A 16,924-nucleotide genomic window follows, 5' to 3' on the forward strand; every position below is an offset into this window, starting at 1 on the left:
TGTTTTCTTTTTCATGCACCTAACAGTAAAGACAATTTGGTTTGAAAAGTCTGACTTTGGAACCGTTTTGTTATCTAAAGGTGCACCCCATTTTCTTGTTCCAGGTAGTTTAGTTCCTATGTCGTATTCATCTCATTCCAGGGCAGAAAGACTAATTATTCACGTTATCGAGGATATATTGGGTGGGCTGAATTGGAATTTGCAGATAAATGGATGATTATGGTGAAAGGTTAAATTCGAGGATGTGAGACAAGTAAAAGTCGAACAAAAGAAGAACCAATTCTGACTTGATGAATGATAAATGGCTATAATTAACAACTTCATACAAGTCAAATGAATCGGATTGCACAATGGAATTCAGTCTTTGCCGTCGTTGATCAAATGAAATATGGCCAAGCGTTTCGTCCCTCATCACGAGACGTCTCTTCCCGCCCAGAAAACGCGTTACGGCACGTACGCCATGCTGCTGCGTGCCAAGATGTCCGCCGGCGAGGAGGACTCGGCCGCCTTCGAGGCGCGACTCTTCGAGGGCGACGGCGGCCCGCGGAGGGCGCGCTCCGGCCCCTCGCCGCCACGGGAAGCGGACGGCGAGGAGAAGACGCGCGTCGGCAAAGGTTTAAAGGTCGCCTCCTCGCGTCTGCTCTGCGACGGCGCCGCCAAACGAGGAGGAGGAGGAGAGAAGAAGAAGAACTCTCCGTCCGGACAGGAAGTGGCGCCGTGAGCACAGCATCACGGGAAAAAGGAGGCGTGGCAGACTTTGACGCCAGCACTTTTAGGTACTCTCTCTTCTTTCTCAAATCTCCTCATCTGACACTGTTGCCACGGCAACATGGCCACAGCGCGTGGGACTGTAGTCACGGCGACGGGAGAATTCCTCTCTGTCACGAGGCCCAAAATAATCGAGGACACAAAGGCAACATGGGATCATGACATGCGTGTTGGCGGACGCTTTTCTCGATCATCTTCGTACAAAGTTGAAAGTCATCAATATTTATTTCCATCATGAAATGTCGATCGAAAATCTGTCGTTTGTCATCTTAACGGACGACCGGAGAAGAACGAAACGTGCTTTTTCTCCACCAGCGCAAAAGAGTTTTTTTGTTTTGGACTCTCCGAGCTTGTGAGTGACATCACAGCGCCTTGTCACCACGACGGGACCGCCGCGTTTCCCGCCGCTCACTGATTGGCCGCGGGCGGCTGCTCGTCTTCTATTGGCTGACTGCTGAAGCCGCTGTCCACCGTCGATTCTGATTGGACCAAAGAAAACAAGCACACTTAATAATGCTAGAAATATGAATTAAGGACATCCCGATGCAACCTTTTCACTTCCGACCCGATACCGATATCGCTGCCTCGAATTTTGGTCGATACCGATTTCGATCTGATCCGATATCGCCAATAATCAGACATACTTGACTTTTTTGCAGTATGGAATGTTAGAAACGGCGGTTAGAGCGTCCGCCTCACAGTACTGAGGACCCGGGTTCGATCCCCGGCCCCGCCTGTGTGGAGTTTGCGTGTCCTCCCCGTGCCTGCGCGGCTTTTCTCCGGGCGCTCCGCTTTCCTCCCACGTCCCCAAAACGTGCGTGCTCGTTTGATTGAAGACTCTAAATTGCCCGTAGGTGCGAATGGTTGTTTGTTTGTATGTGTGCCCTGCGATTGGCTGGCGACCGGTTCAGGGCGGACCCCGCCTGCTGCCCGAAGATAGCCGGGATGGGCTCCGGCACGCCCGCGAGCCGCGTGAGGGGGAAGCGCATCAGAAAATGGATGCATGGATGGAATGTTAGAACAACAACAACAACAACAGTCGGCAGCGGTCGGGATGAGGAAAACTGACCCGTTGATTCTTAGCCAATGAAGTAACTTTCAAAATAATTGAATTTGTCGGCGCGTTTCCACGGGGCCTGCCGGAGCGCTCGACAGGACGCGCCCCCGCTGCCATCTGATTGGCTGCAGCATCGGGCCGGGACGTTAGCGAAGCGACTCGATTGTTTTGAGTTTGTCGTCTCCTTCTCGCCCGCTTGCATGCAGCAGCCAATCAGATTGCAGCAAGGCATGGGATTCACAATAACGCCTAGCTAACTGCGAGCGCGTTCCGTAGCCCAGCTACACGTCGGATAGTGCCTTTTGTCACCTAGCGCGTTGTTCACCTTGTCTGAGTTTGTCTTGCGGCGCGAGCGCGTCGTCGGGATGGAGGCGGCGCAGCAGGCGCACGCCGTCGTCGACGCCCAACGACGCCAGCGCCTCCAGGACGTCTTCGGCGGGACCTCCGCACAGCTACACGCGCACGCATTCACACACGCATAAACACAGTGACATCATCATCAATAATAATAATAATAGATGAAGTTGATGAGGGTGACGGCGCCGATGTTTGCGGCTAAAGTGGGCGTGTCCTGACCTGGTAGTGTTGCAGGAGGCTGTAGTAGGGGGAGGGGCTGTCGCGGTAGAAGCTGGCCAGCGTTGTCATTCCCAGTTTGTCGGCCATCTTATCCCACGGAACGCCGGCGTCGCGGACAACCTCCACCAGGTGGCCCAGCGTGTCCGCGTCCACGCGCCAACGCGGCTCGCCGCCTGCCGCGCCGCCTGCCGCAAAAAGTCACACGACGACATGACGATGTCGCATGACGACACGCGGCGACGCCTAATAATAATAATGATGATAACGCATCGCACTTTTATAGCGCTTTTTCTGACACTGTACGATGTTTCACAATTTTGTTCAACCACTCCACAGTCGCACGTGCTGGCGGCCAGCGACGCGTGTAGCCACAGTTGCCCCGCAGGGGGCAGTCTGACGGAATCGGGGCCGCCGACGTCCGACCTCCTTCATTCGCGGGCACCGCGACGACACACGCTACCCGCCGACATTCCGGTTGCGGGGCGTACACTTGCCCTCTGCGCCACGGCGTTCGCACATGACGTGACAACACGTGACATGCACGCACGCACACTCATAGACACGCGAGCCGTAGCGACGGGTAAACGACGTGAGCCTGGGACAAACCTCGTTTGCCTTGGATCTTGTCAGTCACGTGACGAGCGGTCGGCGACGTCAGCAGCTTCCTGACCTATCGCGTCACACAAACGCGCTTTTACTTTCAAGGCGGCGGCGACGTCAGCCGCGCTTTTGCTTTCAAGGCGGTCGGTCGGTCGGGTACCTTGTGACATTTGGCCAGGTCCAGCGCCGTGTGCCCGCTCACTCGTCTCTTCCGGCTGCCGACTGGCCGCGCCGTAGCCCCCGCCTCCTCCTCGTCGTCGTCGGAGGAGGAGCTTAAGACCAGCGGCTCGTCGTTTTCCATGTATTTGTCCGCACCTGAAGGCAACACGGCGCCCATCAATCACTCGCTCTTTGCGTGCGTGTGTGCCCAATGTGTGCGTGCGTACCGGCGGCAAGCAGCACGGAGCAGAGCGTGTGCGCGTGTGCGGCGGCGGCCAGATGAAGCGGCGTGTTTCCTCCGAACGTGCGAGCGTTCACGTCCGCCTTCAACTGCAAAAGACAAAAGAGAGTGGCGACTCCAATTGCTTCATTGGAAACAGCGGCGCCGTTTCCCGAGGCACGGACTCGGATGCCCGGACGACGTCGCGTCGGGAAACAACGGAAAGACGAACAACGGATATGTCGAACGGAAGCGCCCATTTCTTTCTTTGTGACCTTACGATGCACTCCGCGAAGGTGAAGGCAACTTAGAAAGCTTGAAATACCGGAGCGGGTTAGACGATTTGACTTTCCGGCGTCATAAAAAAACGAAGGCGCCGATCGGCCGAAGACGAGATCCGCGCATCGCCGATCCGCTGCTATTCCTTACGGTCCCCGCATAATACTTTGCTGAAATTGAATTTGTCCAACTGAAGGAGAAAATATATCATTTGAATTGTCATTGCGGATAAAAAAACCTTACATTCACTTTCAGGTTGAACTCATCAATTCTATTTCCAATGATACGATTCCGATTCAAATGAAACAATACAAGCGAGAAAATGGCAAAAAGGCCCAATTAAACGCAGCCAAGACAAAATGTCCCAAATGTGGCAGCGAAAGGCCAACGGCCCATTGCTCCGAACTGAAAACATCGTTTTCAATCGTTTGAATTTTCCTGATTTTGTGGGTGGGGCTAAAGCACAGCCCCATGACATCACGACTTAGAGAGAGTGCGGGGAGTACAAAGCGACGTGGTTTGGTTTGGTTTGGTTTGGCTGCGCTTCTCAGTCGTGCCTCGGCGGTGCTCAGCTTGCATAACAAGGTTAGCAAGCTAACGATGGCCGCACCCCGAAAATGCCCCAATTTATAGAACAGCTCGCTAACGTTATTGCAGCTCCCAAAGGAGGAGGAGGAGACAACAAAAGAGACGCATTGACTTTTTGGACATCAACTTTGCAGTGCGGATAGTTTTGTCAACCGTCACCAGCGGCGGCAACACGGCCCCGTGGGTAACTTGATACCCGTGAACGGGGCGGAGCCGAGCGTCTAACGACCCGGGCTTCCTCCTACCGTGCCGCGTTCGGCGGCCGTGACATTATGTTGAGCCGTTTGCTTATTTTTATGATTGTGGTCCACAATGAGCGTTCTGTTTTGAAGTCGAGCCTCCTAACGCGATTTGACGCCATGTAAGCCGTCACCCCGTCAGTATGTTTGCTTCCTTTTGCCGCACCCGTTCGATGCGCCCGCGGCATCTTGAGAGCTGAGATTCCAACTTTAAAGCCCGATTTGTTGTATCGACTCAAATTTGGCAGACTCGCTGACATTACTCGTCTCTGTGGTCTGTCGAATTTACACGGCATTTTTTGGGGCCTGCCACTTTAAGAAAAGAAATAGTTGATTATCCAAAAGGTCTTTAATTATTCAGTCAAATAGCTTCTTTTTTCTTGTGTATTCATTTCCCTGGGGAACAGCAGTTTTGCTGACAGCTATTTTGAACTCAAAACTCTGTTTTTCTCTATCACGTCAAGTTTTTGAACAATAGATCCCCGTGTTCCGAAAAATGTATGTAAACAGATATGTACTTATTTTATCCAACTTTTCAAATATTGACAGGCATGAAACAATCAATCAATAAACAGGCATGACCGCAATGTTTATTTCACACTATTATGTTGTACAAATCCTCTTCATTCCTACTACGCTGGCTTTCTGTTTGCAGATATTGATAGTGCTGACCTATTGGGAGTCTGCGCAAACAAGTCCAATCGTAATCGGCTGGCAAGTCTCACTTCGGCTAATCGGTGGAAGTTTGCTTATCCGGAGGCTAAGCTGTGGAATAAAAACTTGACGTGCTAGAAAAAAAATTGGGGAATCAGCGTTTTAATCAGCAAAAAGAAAAAAATCGAACTCAACAGAATTGTTTTTTCAAATTGTTCCCCAGTCTTATTGCTCTTTAACCAACCAAAAATAGAATTCATCCAAATACTTGATTATTCGATGACAATTTCAGTAGGGTACCGGAAACGTAAACTACTCGATAGCTGCAGCCCTAACGTTCTCATGTTTATGGTTAAACTTGATGTCAACGCTTAGTTTATGATAAGTGGGCCAGTTATTTTCATACTACAAAATAAGTCATAAAAGTATGTATGATTTGTGCTGATATGCTATCGGATTAACTGATTCGGTGCCATTGACGGCTGTTGAATTCAAATACCCATGTTAACATGGACGCCTGGGAGCGAATTGCTATTGGCCAATACTTGAGGCTGCAATATCGGGTCGTTACGAGGGGGCCGGCGGTTCGTAAACATGAATTGAAGGTATTCCTTATCATCACGTTCACGGAGTTACAGATCAGCGACGAAAATCCCGAGAGCGGTCTTTGCCGACGGGATTTCGCGCACGTACCTCGGTGACCAGCGTGCAGGCGACCTTGAGAAGGTTTTGGCGGACGGCCATGTGCAGAGCCGTGTGTCCGCCCTTCAGCTCGGGGGCGTTGACCTTAGCGCCGCTCTCCACCAGCAGGCGCAGACAGCGATGCCCGTCGCGACGGACCGCCAGGTGAAGCGGGACCAAACCTGAAGGCGACACGCAAATGACACACGGCGACAACGCGTGCGCGTACGACGCGAGGCGCGAACGTGACCGTGACGGCGTGACGACTCGGGTGAACAACACGTTGACGCGCGACGACACGGTTTGACACACGAACGAGAAATGACGCCACGTGAGTTACACATGGTGACGACGCATCAATGAGCATAAATGACACACGGCGAAACGTGAAAAAACGAGGAACGACATTGTGGGAACGAGACACGTGCCGCCACGTGAACCAGACGTGCGAAGAACGTGACGTGCCGAGGCTATTTGACGTGATCAAGATACGAGGCCTCCTGAATGACACGTGGCGACATCCGAAGAACCCCGGCGACACGTCGAACAACGGCTTGACGTGACGACACGTTACGACACGTGACGACGTGGAAATGACGCACGGCACGACGACACGCGAACGCCACGTTGACGACGCGCGATAACCCCTTTTCAGGTCTCGGCCCACTCACCGTGGTAATCGGCCGTGTTCAAGACGTGGGCGTGTCCTTCCCCCAGGTGGGCCAGCGCGGCGCGCAGCGTGGCCGCGTCGCCGCCCAGCGCCGCCAGGTGCAGCGGGCAGCGGCCGTCTTTGTCCCGCAGGCCGGGGTCCGCCCCCGCCCTCATCAGCGCCTCCACCGCAGACGCCTGACGCGTCAGCGCCGCCAGGTGCAGCGCCGTCTGACGGTCACATGAATGACACGCGTGTTACATACGTGACGGCGTTTTCATCACTCGTTCGGCCTGTCACGTGATTCATTCACAAGCGGTGTTGGGAAGAGGACTTTCTAGTAGTGCAACCATTTCAAAGTAATCGATCATTTGATTTTGTTTCCTAATTTTGAATGAATCCTTCAACAGGACCTTTGGAGGTTAAGGGAGACATCATAGCATGTGGACCTAATGGCAAATGTCCGCAATTTAGACAAGATCGCTTCCCATGACAACCCACAGAAGTGCGTGTGGCATAAAAACAAGGTCAAAGGTCAAAGGTTGTTTTCGGTGTTCAAAAGTGCAACTATGAGTCAAACTTTTTCAAAATCTCAGATTGCGTCTAGGTCAAACTGAGAGAGCCAATCGCAAGCATCCGCTTCAGGAGGAGGGAAACTCGAACTCAAATTCTAACGTGTCGTCCCAGTAATGTGACGGATTACAATGATTGCAACATTTTTCATTTCATTCGGTTATCTTGTCATACGTGGTCACGTGACCTTTGCGCCGGCACATTTAGCACGCTAGCGAGCGACCTGCTGCTGATGATTGGCGACGTCGAGCAGGCGTTCCCGCCGGTTGCTAAGCAACGTGTCGATCAGCTGGCAGGTGACGGCCGTCTGCTGATGGATGACGGACAGGTGCAGGGGACTGCGGGAGGAAGGGAAAGAGGCGGGACGTCAGGAAGCGGCGGGCGGGAAGGGGCGGGGCGACGGCCGGGGTGCGACTGACGTGTCTCCGCTGGCGTCCCGCGTGGCGCACAGGCGTCCGTGCAGCTCCAGAAGGACCCGAGCGTCGCCGCCGGCGCAGTAGCGAAGTAGGGCGCCGCGCGCCTGACGAGCGGCGTCCGACGCGCCGGCCTGGAGGGCGGAGGCTGAACGAACAACACATGATGACGCGGGACAACGCGTGGACGACGGACGCGTGCTGTTGCCGAAGGGAGGACGTTTTTTTGGTGTTTTTCTCAACCCTTATTGCAAGTACAAATTGACTTGAAACCAGTGAAACAAGTTCCGTCTTATTTTGGACTCAAAATAAGAAACTTTCTTGGTAAGATTTGGAGTTTTTCTCAGCTTTTCCTAACCCGAAAAAAAGGCAGAAGATACTTCATGGTGACATCATGTACGGTTTCAGATCCACTGATTGCTATTCAATGAGCTAGCGCTAGCTCCTAGTGCAGGGCTGGGCAAACTACGGCCCGCCCAAAGACGGGGTACAGAATTGCCTAAAAGCATGACTGCATTCATTTGAGCTTATCCTGCAATGCCCAGTGGTTCCACCGGGTAGCGCACTAGGTACAGTGACGCATTGACTTGACTTTGGCTCTTCTGAACCCTCCTCCATCCATGAGTGGGCCAAAGAAAAGTCCACGGTGAGTGTTGAATATAGAATGGACTACTAAATACTGAAGTCACTGAAGTCCGGTCAAAGGCTGTACGTCTAATTTGCGGTTTTCGAGGAATATAACATCAGCCGTCGCTTTTCTACCAAGCGTGCCGATGACGCCAACAGCCGAACGACGCGGGAACCGATGGCTACGGCTCAGCGGTCCAAATCGAGCTTGCGGGCTCGGCCAAACACCTTTATCTGACAAACTGCCTTCCGAGATTCGGTCACGCGAGAGCCTGAAACAGCGCCACGGGAGCTGCACGTGGAACTGATTGATGTCTGAGGTGATACCGTCTTAAGAGAGAAGTGCAACTCTCAAACTGGATGAATTTGCAGAAATCCAGAAAATGTCACAGAGGACGTGTGTGTGTGTGTGTGTGAGCAGACTTTGAGTGTGATGCCCACCAACAAAAAACCATCCTGCAGATCCCCGCTGAGTGATGAACACCTCAGATGTGCTCTGAGAACGACACAACAAAACTAACACCGCACTTTGACGCACTGGCAAAAAAAGGGGATCGACAAAACAACACCGTTCCCAGTCAAAGTATTAACACTACAATGCGCTTTTGTTTGACGACACACGCCGGCGCACTGCGGCGTATGGACTACGTGGCGGCCATGATGGAGAGGTCGACATTCCCATCAAAGGCAATGCGTGGACATTGAAATCAAGTCGTTAATTGCTCTTTTTTTTTTTTTTTGGTCCAATTCATTTGAGGTTTAAGTCCGTAGGGTTGGTTAAGGCAAGTTTTGGGTGGGCGGGGCACATGCTGTCACGTGACTTCCGGGCAACAACACGTGAACGATATCGTACCGATAACGGCCAGTTGCCTGCGCTGGAGGGCGGAGCCTGACATGTGGACCCCGCCCCCTCCAAAGCTGCCGCTGCTTCCGGAATAGAAGACTCCGCCCCCTCCTCCTCCTCCACCCGCCGCGCCGTTCATTTGCTGGCTGAAGTGAAAACCTCCAAGACGCAAAGCGGCAACGGTTAGCTTTAGCGTCAGTCTTGACTGTTAGAATTAGCCTCACCTTCACTTGTAGCTCCTCCCCCTCCAAAGCCGCCGCCGCCGGCTCCTCCTCCTCCTCCTCCTCGCCAGGGCTCGTAGTGGGGGAGGGGCTTTTGTTTCTTCCTCAGCACCTCCTCTTTGTCTGAACGAGACCGCAACAAGAAAAGGAAAGAGGAAGATTTGATTTTCAAAGGGTGGAAGGTGAAGACAGCAAATGTTACAATTTCCAGCTCATAAGAAGGCGGGAAAAAAGCAAACATCGAAAATATTTCAAACGCAACTGCGGCAGATGCCACATTTTGACACGCGCCTCACTTCAGGGCAAGGGAAATAACGGAGGATTTAAGGTTGGCGGGCATTGTGCTGCCAGTAAGTGCGCTCGATATGCTGCGGACATTGATGGCCCAAATCTTTTGCATGTTTTTGCACTTTCAGCAAATAGTAAAGGACAAGGGATGGCAAATGTTCTGCCTGTAATTCACAAGCAAAGTCATTTTATTCGCGATAGATTTTCTCAATTCATCATTCGGGAACGTTCCTCTTCCAAATCCGGCGAACCGGCCTCCAAAAGTCCCGACGGGTCGGGCCCTCGTCCGTGCGCCCTCTTTGTCTTTGACACCGTAATCCCCGGCCATATCGCCGTTCGATGCGTGGCGGATGATTTTTGAGCGGTCCGTGTGGTGCGCTTCCTCGCCCGCGCATCTGATACGCTTCGCGTTATCGCCTAAAGGGTTTGAAAGTGCCACCGATGACTCGCATATGCTGCAGAAAAAAGTCTTACTGAGTCAACTCGACATTTGTTAAGTCACCAAACAAAATGCCAACCGCAGCCGATGAAGTAGAGGAGGAGGAAGATGAAGACAAAGGAAGGCCATCTGACCTTGAACGTGCGGAATGTACGTGAAGTGTTTGGGGTCGCTGCAGTCTCCCGCCTTTTTCCGCTTGAGCTGGAGGAAGACGGTGACGGGACGCTCGATCTCGGCGCTGTGGTACGGCGGCGTTTTGAACACGATGGCGTACTGAGGGGGGAAGGGCGCGCCCGTTAGCGCACGTCGGCGCTCGGCACGCGCGGCCGGAGGAAGCGCCCGTTCGACTCGCCTGCTTGTGGACGTCGGTCGGAGCGAAGTCGCCGTACGCCTCCCAGCCGCCGTCCTCGTCCTCGTAGAAGCGCACGTCGATGTCGTCTGCGGCAAAAAGCACCGCGGGGCGTTCGGGGTGAGTGCGCCGAACGAAGCCCGCCGCCGGACCATCGGGGACCGTCTGTAACGCTTAACGTAAATGTCACAAAACTGTTGGCAATTACCACCAAAATGTCCGACCCCTAAAAACCTCTGAAAATATCGACCGGTATTTCGGATTTGATGGACGTTAAGCCTTCTCCTCCCAATTGAGAAAGCGCTTGACTTTGCTTCACGCCAGAAGACTGTCGGCAAAATGTTTGCGCACGTCTCGTCTCCAATTCTGCCCACAAATTTCATTTCCAAATATTTGGGATTTTAGGGACGTGCATCACAGTGGAGCCCCGCTTTTGGCGCAGGATAGCGAAAATCCATGAAAAAACGAGGCATGTTATCATTGGATTCGCTCCAGTCTTCACTCAGATCTTCAATAGATCTCTGGAACTGCGCGAAGTACCATGCTGTTTCAAATGCGCCACCATCATTCCAGTCCCCGAGAAACCTACAATCCAATGACGCACCTTTCTGGACTTTGTCGCAGAGCAGGAAGATCTCGTCTCCTCCCAGCACCGATCCGCACGTCTTGTCCATGCGGGAGATCTTCAGGTTGGACGCGTTGGGAGATTCTGCCGGGGAAAGAAAGAGACGCGTGATCGAGCGAACGGCCGGAGGCGGCACGCCGGCGAGACCCACTGCTGTCGTAGATGGCGTTGGACACCACGGCCCGGAGAGCTCTCGTGAATCCTCCGTTGCTGTCCTTGAGGAAGGCGGTGAACTTGAGCCTGACGATGTTGAGGTCCACCATCTTGGACAGCTCCTTGGCCTCCTTGACCAGCGCGCTCTCCTCGGTCGCCGTGGGCCGGGCGGAGCCTCCCGGACGCCGACGCCACTCGTCTCGCAGTCTCCGCGTCAGGACGTCCGTCACACCCTTCTTGGTCACGTGGAGGATGCCCAGGTTGCTGAAACTACACCGGGCGCCGTCAAGACAAACGCAGCAAGGACGTCCAAAAAGACGGCACAGAAGGTACTGACGAGGCGGTCAGGTCGTCGGGTCCCACGTCCAGGGTGCACGTTCCGTTCTCGTTGCAGTGGCGTCCCACCAGGCTGTGCGCGTGCACGCGCGGCGGATCCGTGTGGGTCACCAGCTGAACCTCCACACGCGCGTGGCCCACGTAGTTGTTGATCTGACACGCACACGCACACCAAGTAAGCTAGGATGTCATCAAAAGCCTTGAGCGCAGGGCTCCGGACTAACTTTCCCACTTCAAATTTGCGAAGTTGCGAAGGTTTCCTCGCGACCCAGTCTGACTCATTCTCAGGATTTGTCACACAAGCTCGACTGGGGAGCAAGTTAAGCGCCGGTCGTCCTCTCCGCCGTTGTTCATCGATTACGAGAGTTGTGCGCAAGCCGTAGATTGACCCGTGACCGCCCCGAGACCCGTGACTGTGGCTCAAGTCGGTTGAACCGGCGGGCGACGACCCGAGGGTCGGCGGTTGAACCCCCGGCTCCGACCGGCTGCTGTCGAAGTGTCATACCCTCGGGCGTGACACTTGAGCCTACATTGCCTTTAGGTGGCCGTTGTAAATGAGAAACTGATCTCGATTGCTTTTCCCAAATGGATGTCGGTTGGCAAACCAGTTCATTTGTGCATTATTGTGTGGTAGCACAAAATACAGCATTTAATCAGAATTTCAACAAAAAAAAAAAACCCTATCTGAAAATGTGCTGGTGGCGCAGGCGTTAGTAGATGATGTCTCAAATTTGAGGAGCCCCCATACGGGGGCCGTCTGGAGCCCCGCATCAGAGGGCGCGTGCGTGCGAGCGTGGGGGTCACCTTGACAGTGGGGTACGTCCTTCTGTTTTTCTCACTGGAGGCTCCCGGCAGACCGCCGTGCGACGGGCCCTCGCACTCATAACGAAAGCGAAAGCCGCGCTGGCAAAACACGAAGAAGAAGAAGCTTGTCAGTAACAGCTGCTCGACTTCCTGTTTGAACAGCAACATACCGCTGTTAGCTCGTCACCTGTTTGGGCTCCTCGATGATTTGTATGTAAGGGCCATGTGCTGCAATACAAACGCAAAGAAGTTAGTAGAGCCGTCATCGCCAATGATCAGAATCGGCTTCATTGGCCAAGCATGTTACAAGACACGAGGAATCTCAAGTATGGCGGCAAACGGCCACAAGAAGAAAATGTACATCTCGGCGAGTCAGCGAGCAATGAGGTCATCGCAGTGAGACGACAGTACCTGTCTCAGGTATGTACGCTTCAGTCTTCACGTCCACGGGAGGAATGTATTCGTACGGCGTCAAGTTGAACTGGAACTGAGCCATGCAACACACCGCACGTCGGGTTAGCCATCAACAACTAACTAATCAATATGCAACATTAGCCAACATGTTAAGGCCTCTTTATTCTCCCGCGCTCGCATCGCGTCACGTGACCCACGCATAGGGCCGCGCGGCCCCTATGAGTCGCTTCACAAAAATTGTTGCTGCGTGTAGAACGCCGCGGAGATCTCTCGTGATTGGTCCGTTTTAGTCACATGCTGCGATGACGTACTCGGCGTGCCCCTCGGTTCTACGTAGCATCTGCGCCGCCGCCGCCTTCTTAATCAATTTTGCAGCATCATTAAACATATCATCTCGTCATCTAGGTCCAATTGTTCCACGGTCGCCATTGTTGTTGCTTCTTTGTTCCGAAAAGGATAGGAAAAAAAAAACGGCTACCGAAAATGGCCCAAAAATGCAGAGGAAACTCCGCCCTGTGGTGTCCTAGCCAAGAGCAGCCGTAGCGACACCCCCGACTCGGAGGAGAACTGCAGTACATTTTCAAAAGTGCGCGCGTGGGTTGTGCTCGAGTATGACGGCAAACTGCACGCGGGATAGCCGCAGCGACGTCAGTGCAAGAAGCCTTTACATTAGCGGCGTGCTAATCGACATGCAACGTCAGCGAGGCGCTAATAATCCTGTTACATTAGCAACATGCTAACCAACATGTTACCATAGCGGCGTGCTAACCGACATGCAACATCAGCGAGGCGCTAACAATCCTGTTACATTAGCGGCATGCTAATCGACATGCAACATCAGCGAGACGCTAGCAATCACGTTACATTAGCAGTATGCTAATCGACATGCAACAGCAGCAGCGCGCTAACAATCATGTTTGATATGCGAAGAAAGCAAAATGCTCATCAACATGCAATATTAGCAACTATTGACGTGACATTAGCATGTCGGAACAGTGGTTAGTCAAACGAAAAGATGAAGACTCACGTCGTTGTCGTAGCCGTTGATCAACTGAGCTTCCGTCATCCTGCGTGTGTGCGCGTGAGAGTAGAGAAAGAGAAACCAAGTTTGACTTTCACATGACGACGTTTGCTTCCTGGCATCGCCCCACCATTCATCTTCATCATCCTCATCCTCACTGTTCCGGCGGGCCGTCGTATGTTTGAGGAAGGTCGCGCCACGGTTTCAACGGGCAAAGGCCTTTCTGGCCCATCTTGTGCGGGTGCCGGAGCGCCCCAAAAATGCGCTTCCTTCCGGTTCAGGTGCGAGAGCACCTGAAGCAACTTTAAATGGCGACATTTAAAGATGTTTTCAAGCGCTAACGTGGGACATTTGCTGTCGACATCAAGCGACGTACGCTTTCGGCCGTTTCTGAATCCAGGACGGAATCTGCAAGAGTGACCTCGCCTTCTTTCCTCAAGGAGGCATTTCAATGGTTGATTTTCAAAAGAACAAGCCTATTCAAATGTTTCGCTAGGACTATTTTTTACTTATTAGTGCAAACTCCACACAGGAGAGGCCGGGGATTTGAACCCGCAACCTCAGAAGCGGTTGCTCACCGTGCCGCTGGCCCCATCTAATTTCCTTTAAATTATTATTTTACAACCAGACACGGCAGGACAAGAATAGCCAATCAGAGAGTGTAGTGACAGCAGCTGTGACCGAATAGTCTGTCAATCATTCGCACACGAAGGAGACACGACTGCAGATGGATTCTCGAATCCAGACTAAACATGTACAGCAGTCACGGGTGGCGTCCGCCACGTTGACCGGTTCTCACCGAGTCGTCGGGTAGGTTGATCTGATCTGGTCTCAGATTTTTCATGGATTGCACATTCCCCAAAACACAACGTTTCTCGTAACGAATGGGCGCCGGCGGCCTTCCTGCTTCTTTTTTGCCGTCCCCGTTGAGGCTGAAATGAGGCTCCGTTCAAATAGCGCTCGCAGTTTGGAAACTGCATATTGGCCCTGAAACTCTTTCGGAAAGTGCATTCTAACCTTTTACTGCCACCAATGAATATATTTGTCATATTTGTCATTTTCTGAGGGGTCGGCATGGAAGAGGGTCTCGCTCAGCTCGTCTCACTGCGAAATTCAACTTTGAAAACTACTCCAAGTTTTATAGTTTGAGGTGTCACAAAAGCAAAGAATATTAGCTTTAAGTCGCTGTTCTGCTTGTCATTTTTTCCCCCCACAAAAAAAAATAAACTCGTTTTCGCTAATTTCACTCCAAAAATTGTGGTTTTGGTAAAACTAGGAATGGAAAAAAATAGAAATCAACTTTTTCTTCTAGTGAAAGAAGAGAGTGTATTCTCTCGTTTTGGTTGGTTCAGCGCTTATATTGTCACAGCTGGCAATATTCTTTAAAAGTCAAAGTTGGTCAATCGTTTGTCAATATTGAACGGACTGACTAATAGGATCGATTTGTGAGCTGACGGTCTGCGATTGGCTGGCGAGCCTCGCGAGGACGAGGGCCAGAGACACACACACACACACACACACACACACACCTCTCCCCTCGTGGACCCCAATCCATTTTTTTCGGCTTGTTGCTGAGCTATCAACAATAATTTATTGATCGCTTCTTGACAAATGAGTCACTGATGAGTTCGTTCGGTCATATGTCCAAGTTATTCTCCTATTCATCTTCTTTTTATAAAGATGATGATTGCTCACTCAATCGATGAGTAATATAGATGAGATGATAAAATAGTTCGTTTACCTGCATTTGCTGATGTGTGAGTCGTTGCTGAAACTGCGAAAAGCCCAAACGACCAAAGTGTCTCAAGTCGAAAACACAGCAGGAAACGAACCAGATCTACTTCCTGTAAGTACTTTCAAAACAAGCGTAGGAGAGACTAAAACGTTTGTCGTCGCCCTACTCGACGCGGTTTAGTCCCCCCCCCCCCAAAAAAAAAACATTATTTATTGTTTCAGTTATCATTGAAAAAAATCCCTAAAAAGCACCATCAACGATTTTGATAAAAAGATTTCATAGCGACGAAGCCTCAATGCTTTGAGTCATTTGATTTTATCTTGAAAGGAAAGTTCCTTGAGCGGAAGCTCAGCTCGCGGTAACCAATACAGTCAGACGGAAGAAGCGGCGTGGTCATGGCAACCGCCAGCCTGTCAGCCTGAGCGGAATTCCCCGCAGATGGCGGGGAATTCCGGCCCGAGTCCCGAGCGCTGATTGGTGCACAAGCTAAAGCTCCGCCCAGCCGGAAGCTCTGCGCCCAGAGGGGAAAAAATAAAAGCGTTCATTCGGCACGTCTTGAAAAACGAACGTTAATAATACCGAAACAAGTGTAAGCTTATAATAAATTGAGTTTGTATTAGTTGTGTTTGTCTGAAGAGGAGAGCACAATCTTTTCTTTTCTTTTTTTTTTTTTAAAGTACAGCACAATTCATAGGTCAGGTCTTCAAACTGCTGACGTCATTAATAGGATAGAAAAGGCGTGGCCGCCAAGAGGGGGTCATACTACTACTACTACTTTTGGATAGGTTCACCTGGAAAATCTCAAATGACATGGATGCTGCTGCTGTTAATAAAACCAAGCCAACCTTGAGCCATCCTAAAACAGCGTGGAGGAGCACTATGATGGTAAGGACCTTGAAATCCAAGTGCAGGAAAGCAGAATGTAATTGGAGAAAGACGAAACTCCAAATTTACGACAACCAGTCTTTTTCAGCCAGGGTTAGACAGCAACACTGTCTATTGGACTCATTAGTAAGAATCTCACAAACTCCCCCGCATCAGATTGGAAAAAATGCAATGAATTTCTTTGCTTGCTATTTGGGTGAAAAAACACAATCCGTCAGGTCTGGTAAAATGGTGCTACATCTGAACCCAGCCATTACCATGGCAGAATTTGATACAGTTGACCAAAAAAAGTGTCGAGAAAACACTCGAGCAGCTGAACGCATCAACGAGCTGTCTTGACTCAATACCATCGGACTTGTTCGAAGCTACTGCGAAGTGTGCGCTTGCTGAATCAATTGCTCACGTCAGTCAGGCGAGGTTCCCAAAGCTCTTCAAGTAGCTGCCGTTAAGCCTCTAAAAATAAATAAATACTAGAACGCTGGGTGCTTCCTTGTTAGCAAGCTTTCGGCCCATCTCAAAAGTCCCTTCATAGTCATAGCCAAGATTGTCGGGAAAGTGGTTTTTAATCAACTCTGCGCTTCCTTGAACATAAATTGACTTTATGACAAATTTCAATCGGGTTTCCGAACTCTCACAGTACAGTACAGAATCTGCTCTTATCAAAGTGCTAACATTTATCACGTAGTAAAAAAGTATTGCTGGATCTCAGTGCAGCATTTGATACGTT

At 51.4% G+C, this 16,924-nt stretch overlaps 2 protein-coding genes across 10 annotated transcripts in view; one reads left to right on the forward strand and one right to left on the reverse strand.

Moving 5' to 3' along the window:
* The window catches only part of LOC133485709 (PH and SEC7 domain-containing protein 1-like), a 34,795-nt gene extending 29,706 nt beyond the window's left edge, over positions 1-5,089 (forward strand). For all 5 annotated transcript variants that reach the window (XM_061789876.1, XM_061789877.1, XM_061789879.1 and 2 more), the window contains one exon: positions 437-5,089. In XM_061789876.1, the coding sequence (XP_061645860.1) occupies positions 437-721 (285 nt within the window). In that variant the 3' untranslated portion in view covers positions 722-5,089. The remainder of the gene's footprint in view (positions 1-436) is intronic.
* Positions 975-15,438, reverse strand: nfkb2 (nuclear factor of kappa light polypeptide gene enhancer in B-cells 2 (p49/p100)). Of its 5 annotated transcripts, XM_061789891.1 has the most exons (22): positions 15,319-15,438; positions 13,584-13,623; positions 12,554-12,629; positions 12,330-12,370; positions 12,143-12,241; positions 11,340-11,491; positions 11,001-11,272; positions 10,829-10,933; positions 10,228-10,313; positions 10,010-10,148; positions 9,152-9,271; positions 8,937-9,086; positions 7,463-7,604; positions 7,267-7,381; positions 6,493-6,700; positions 5,834-6,003; positions 3,388-3,490; positions 3,162-3,316; positions 3,008-3,071; positions 2,402-2,586; positions 2,151-2,277; positions 975-1,247 (listed from the first exon to the last, which is right to left on the reverse strand). In XM_061789891.1, exons 2-22 carry the CDS (start codon positions 13,620-13,622, stop codon positions 1,177-1,179), a joined length of 2,619 nt encoding a protein of 872 aa, XP_061645875.1. In that variant the 5' UTR covers position 13,623; positions 15,319-15,438; the 3' UTR covers positions 975-1,176. The 5 variants fall into 5 exon arrangements, with proteins under 5 accessions (XP_061645875.1, XP_061645877.1, XP_061645878.1 ...); XM_061789893.1 differs by lacking the exon at positions 8,937-9,086; XM_061789894.1 differs by lacking the exon at positions 2,151-2,277.
* Positions 15,439-16,924: the final 1,486 nt, after the last annotated feature.

Source organism: Phyllopteryx taeniolatus, chromosome 11 (assembly GCF_024500385.1).
Source record: "Phyllopteryx taeniolatus isolate TA_2022b chromosome 11, UOR_Ptae_1.2, whole genome shotgun sequence".
Classification (NCBI taxonomy): Eukaryota; Metazoa; Chordata; class Actinopteri; order Syngnathiformes; family Syngnathidae; genus Phyllopteryx; species Phyllopteryx taeniolatus.

Excerpts from the sequence above, each read along its gene's own strand:
- nfkb2 (XM_061789891.1), bottom strand. The coding sequence starts at position 13,622 with ATGACGGAAGCTCAGTTGATCAACGGCTACGACAACGAC. Across the intron at positions 12,242-12,329 it reads TCATCGAGGAGCCCAAACAG|CGCGGCTTTCGCTTTCGTTA; the intron begins GTGACGAGCTAA and ends GTGTTTTGCCAG. Across the intron at positions 11,492-12,142 it reads GGACGTACCCCACTGTCAAG|ATCAACAACTACGTGGGCCA; the intron begins GTGACCCCCACG and ends TGTGCGTGTCAG.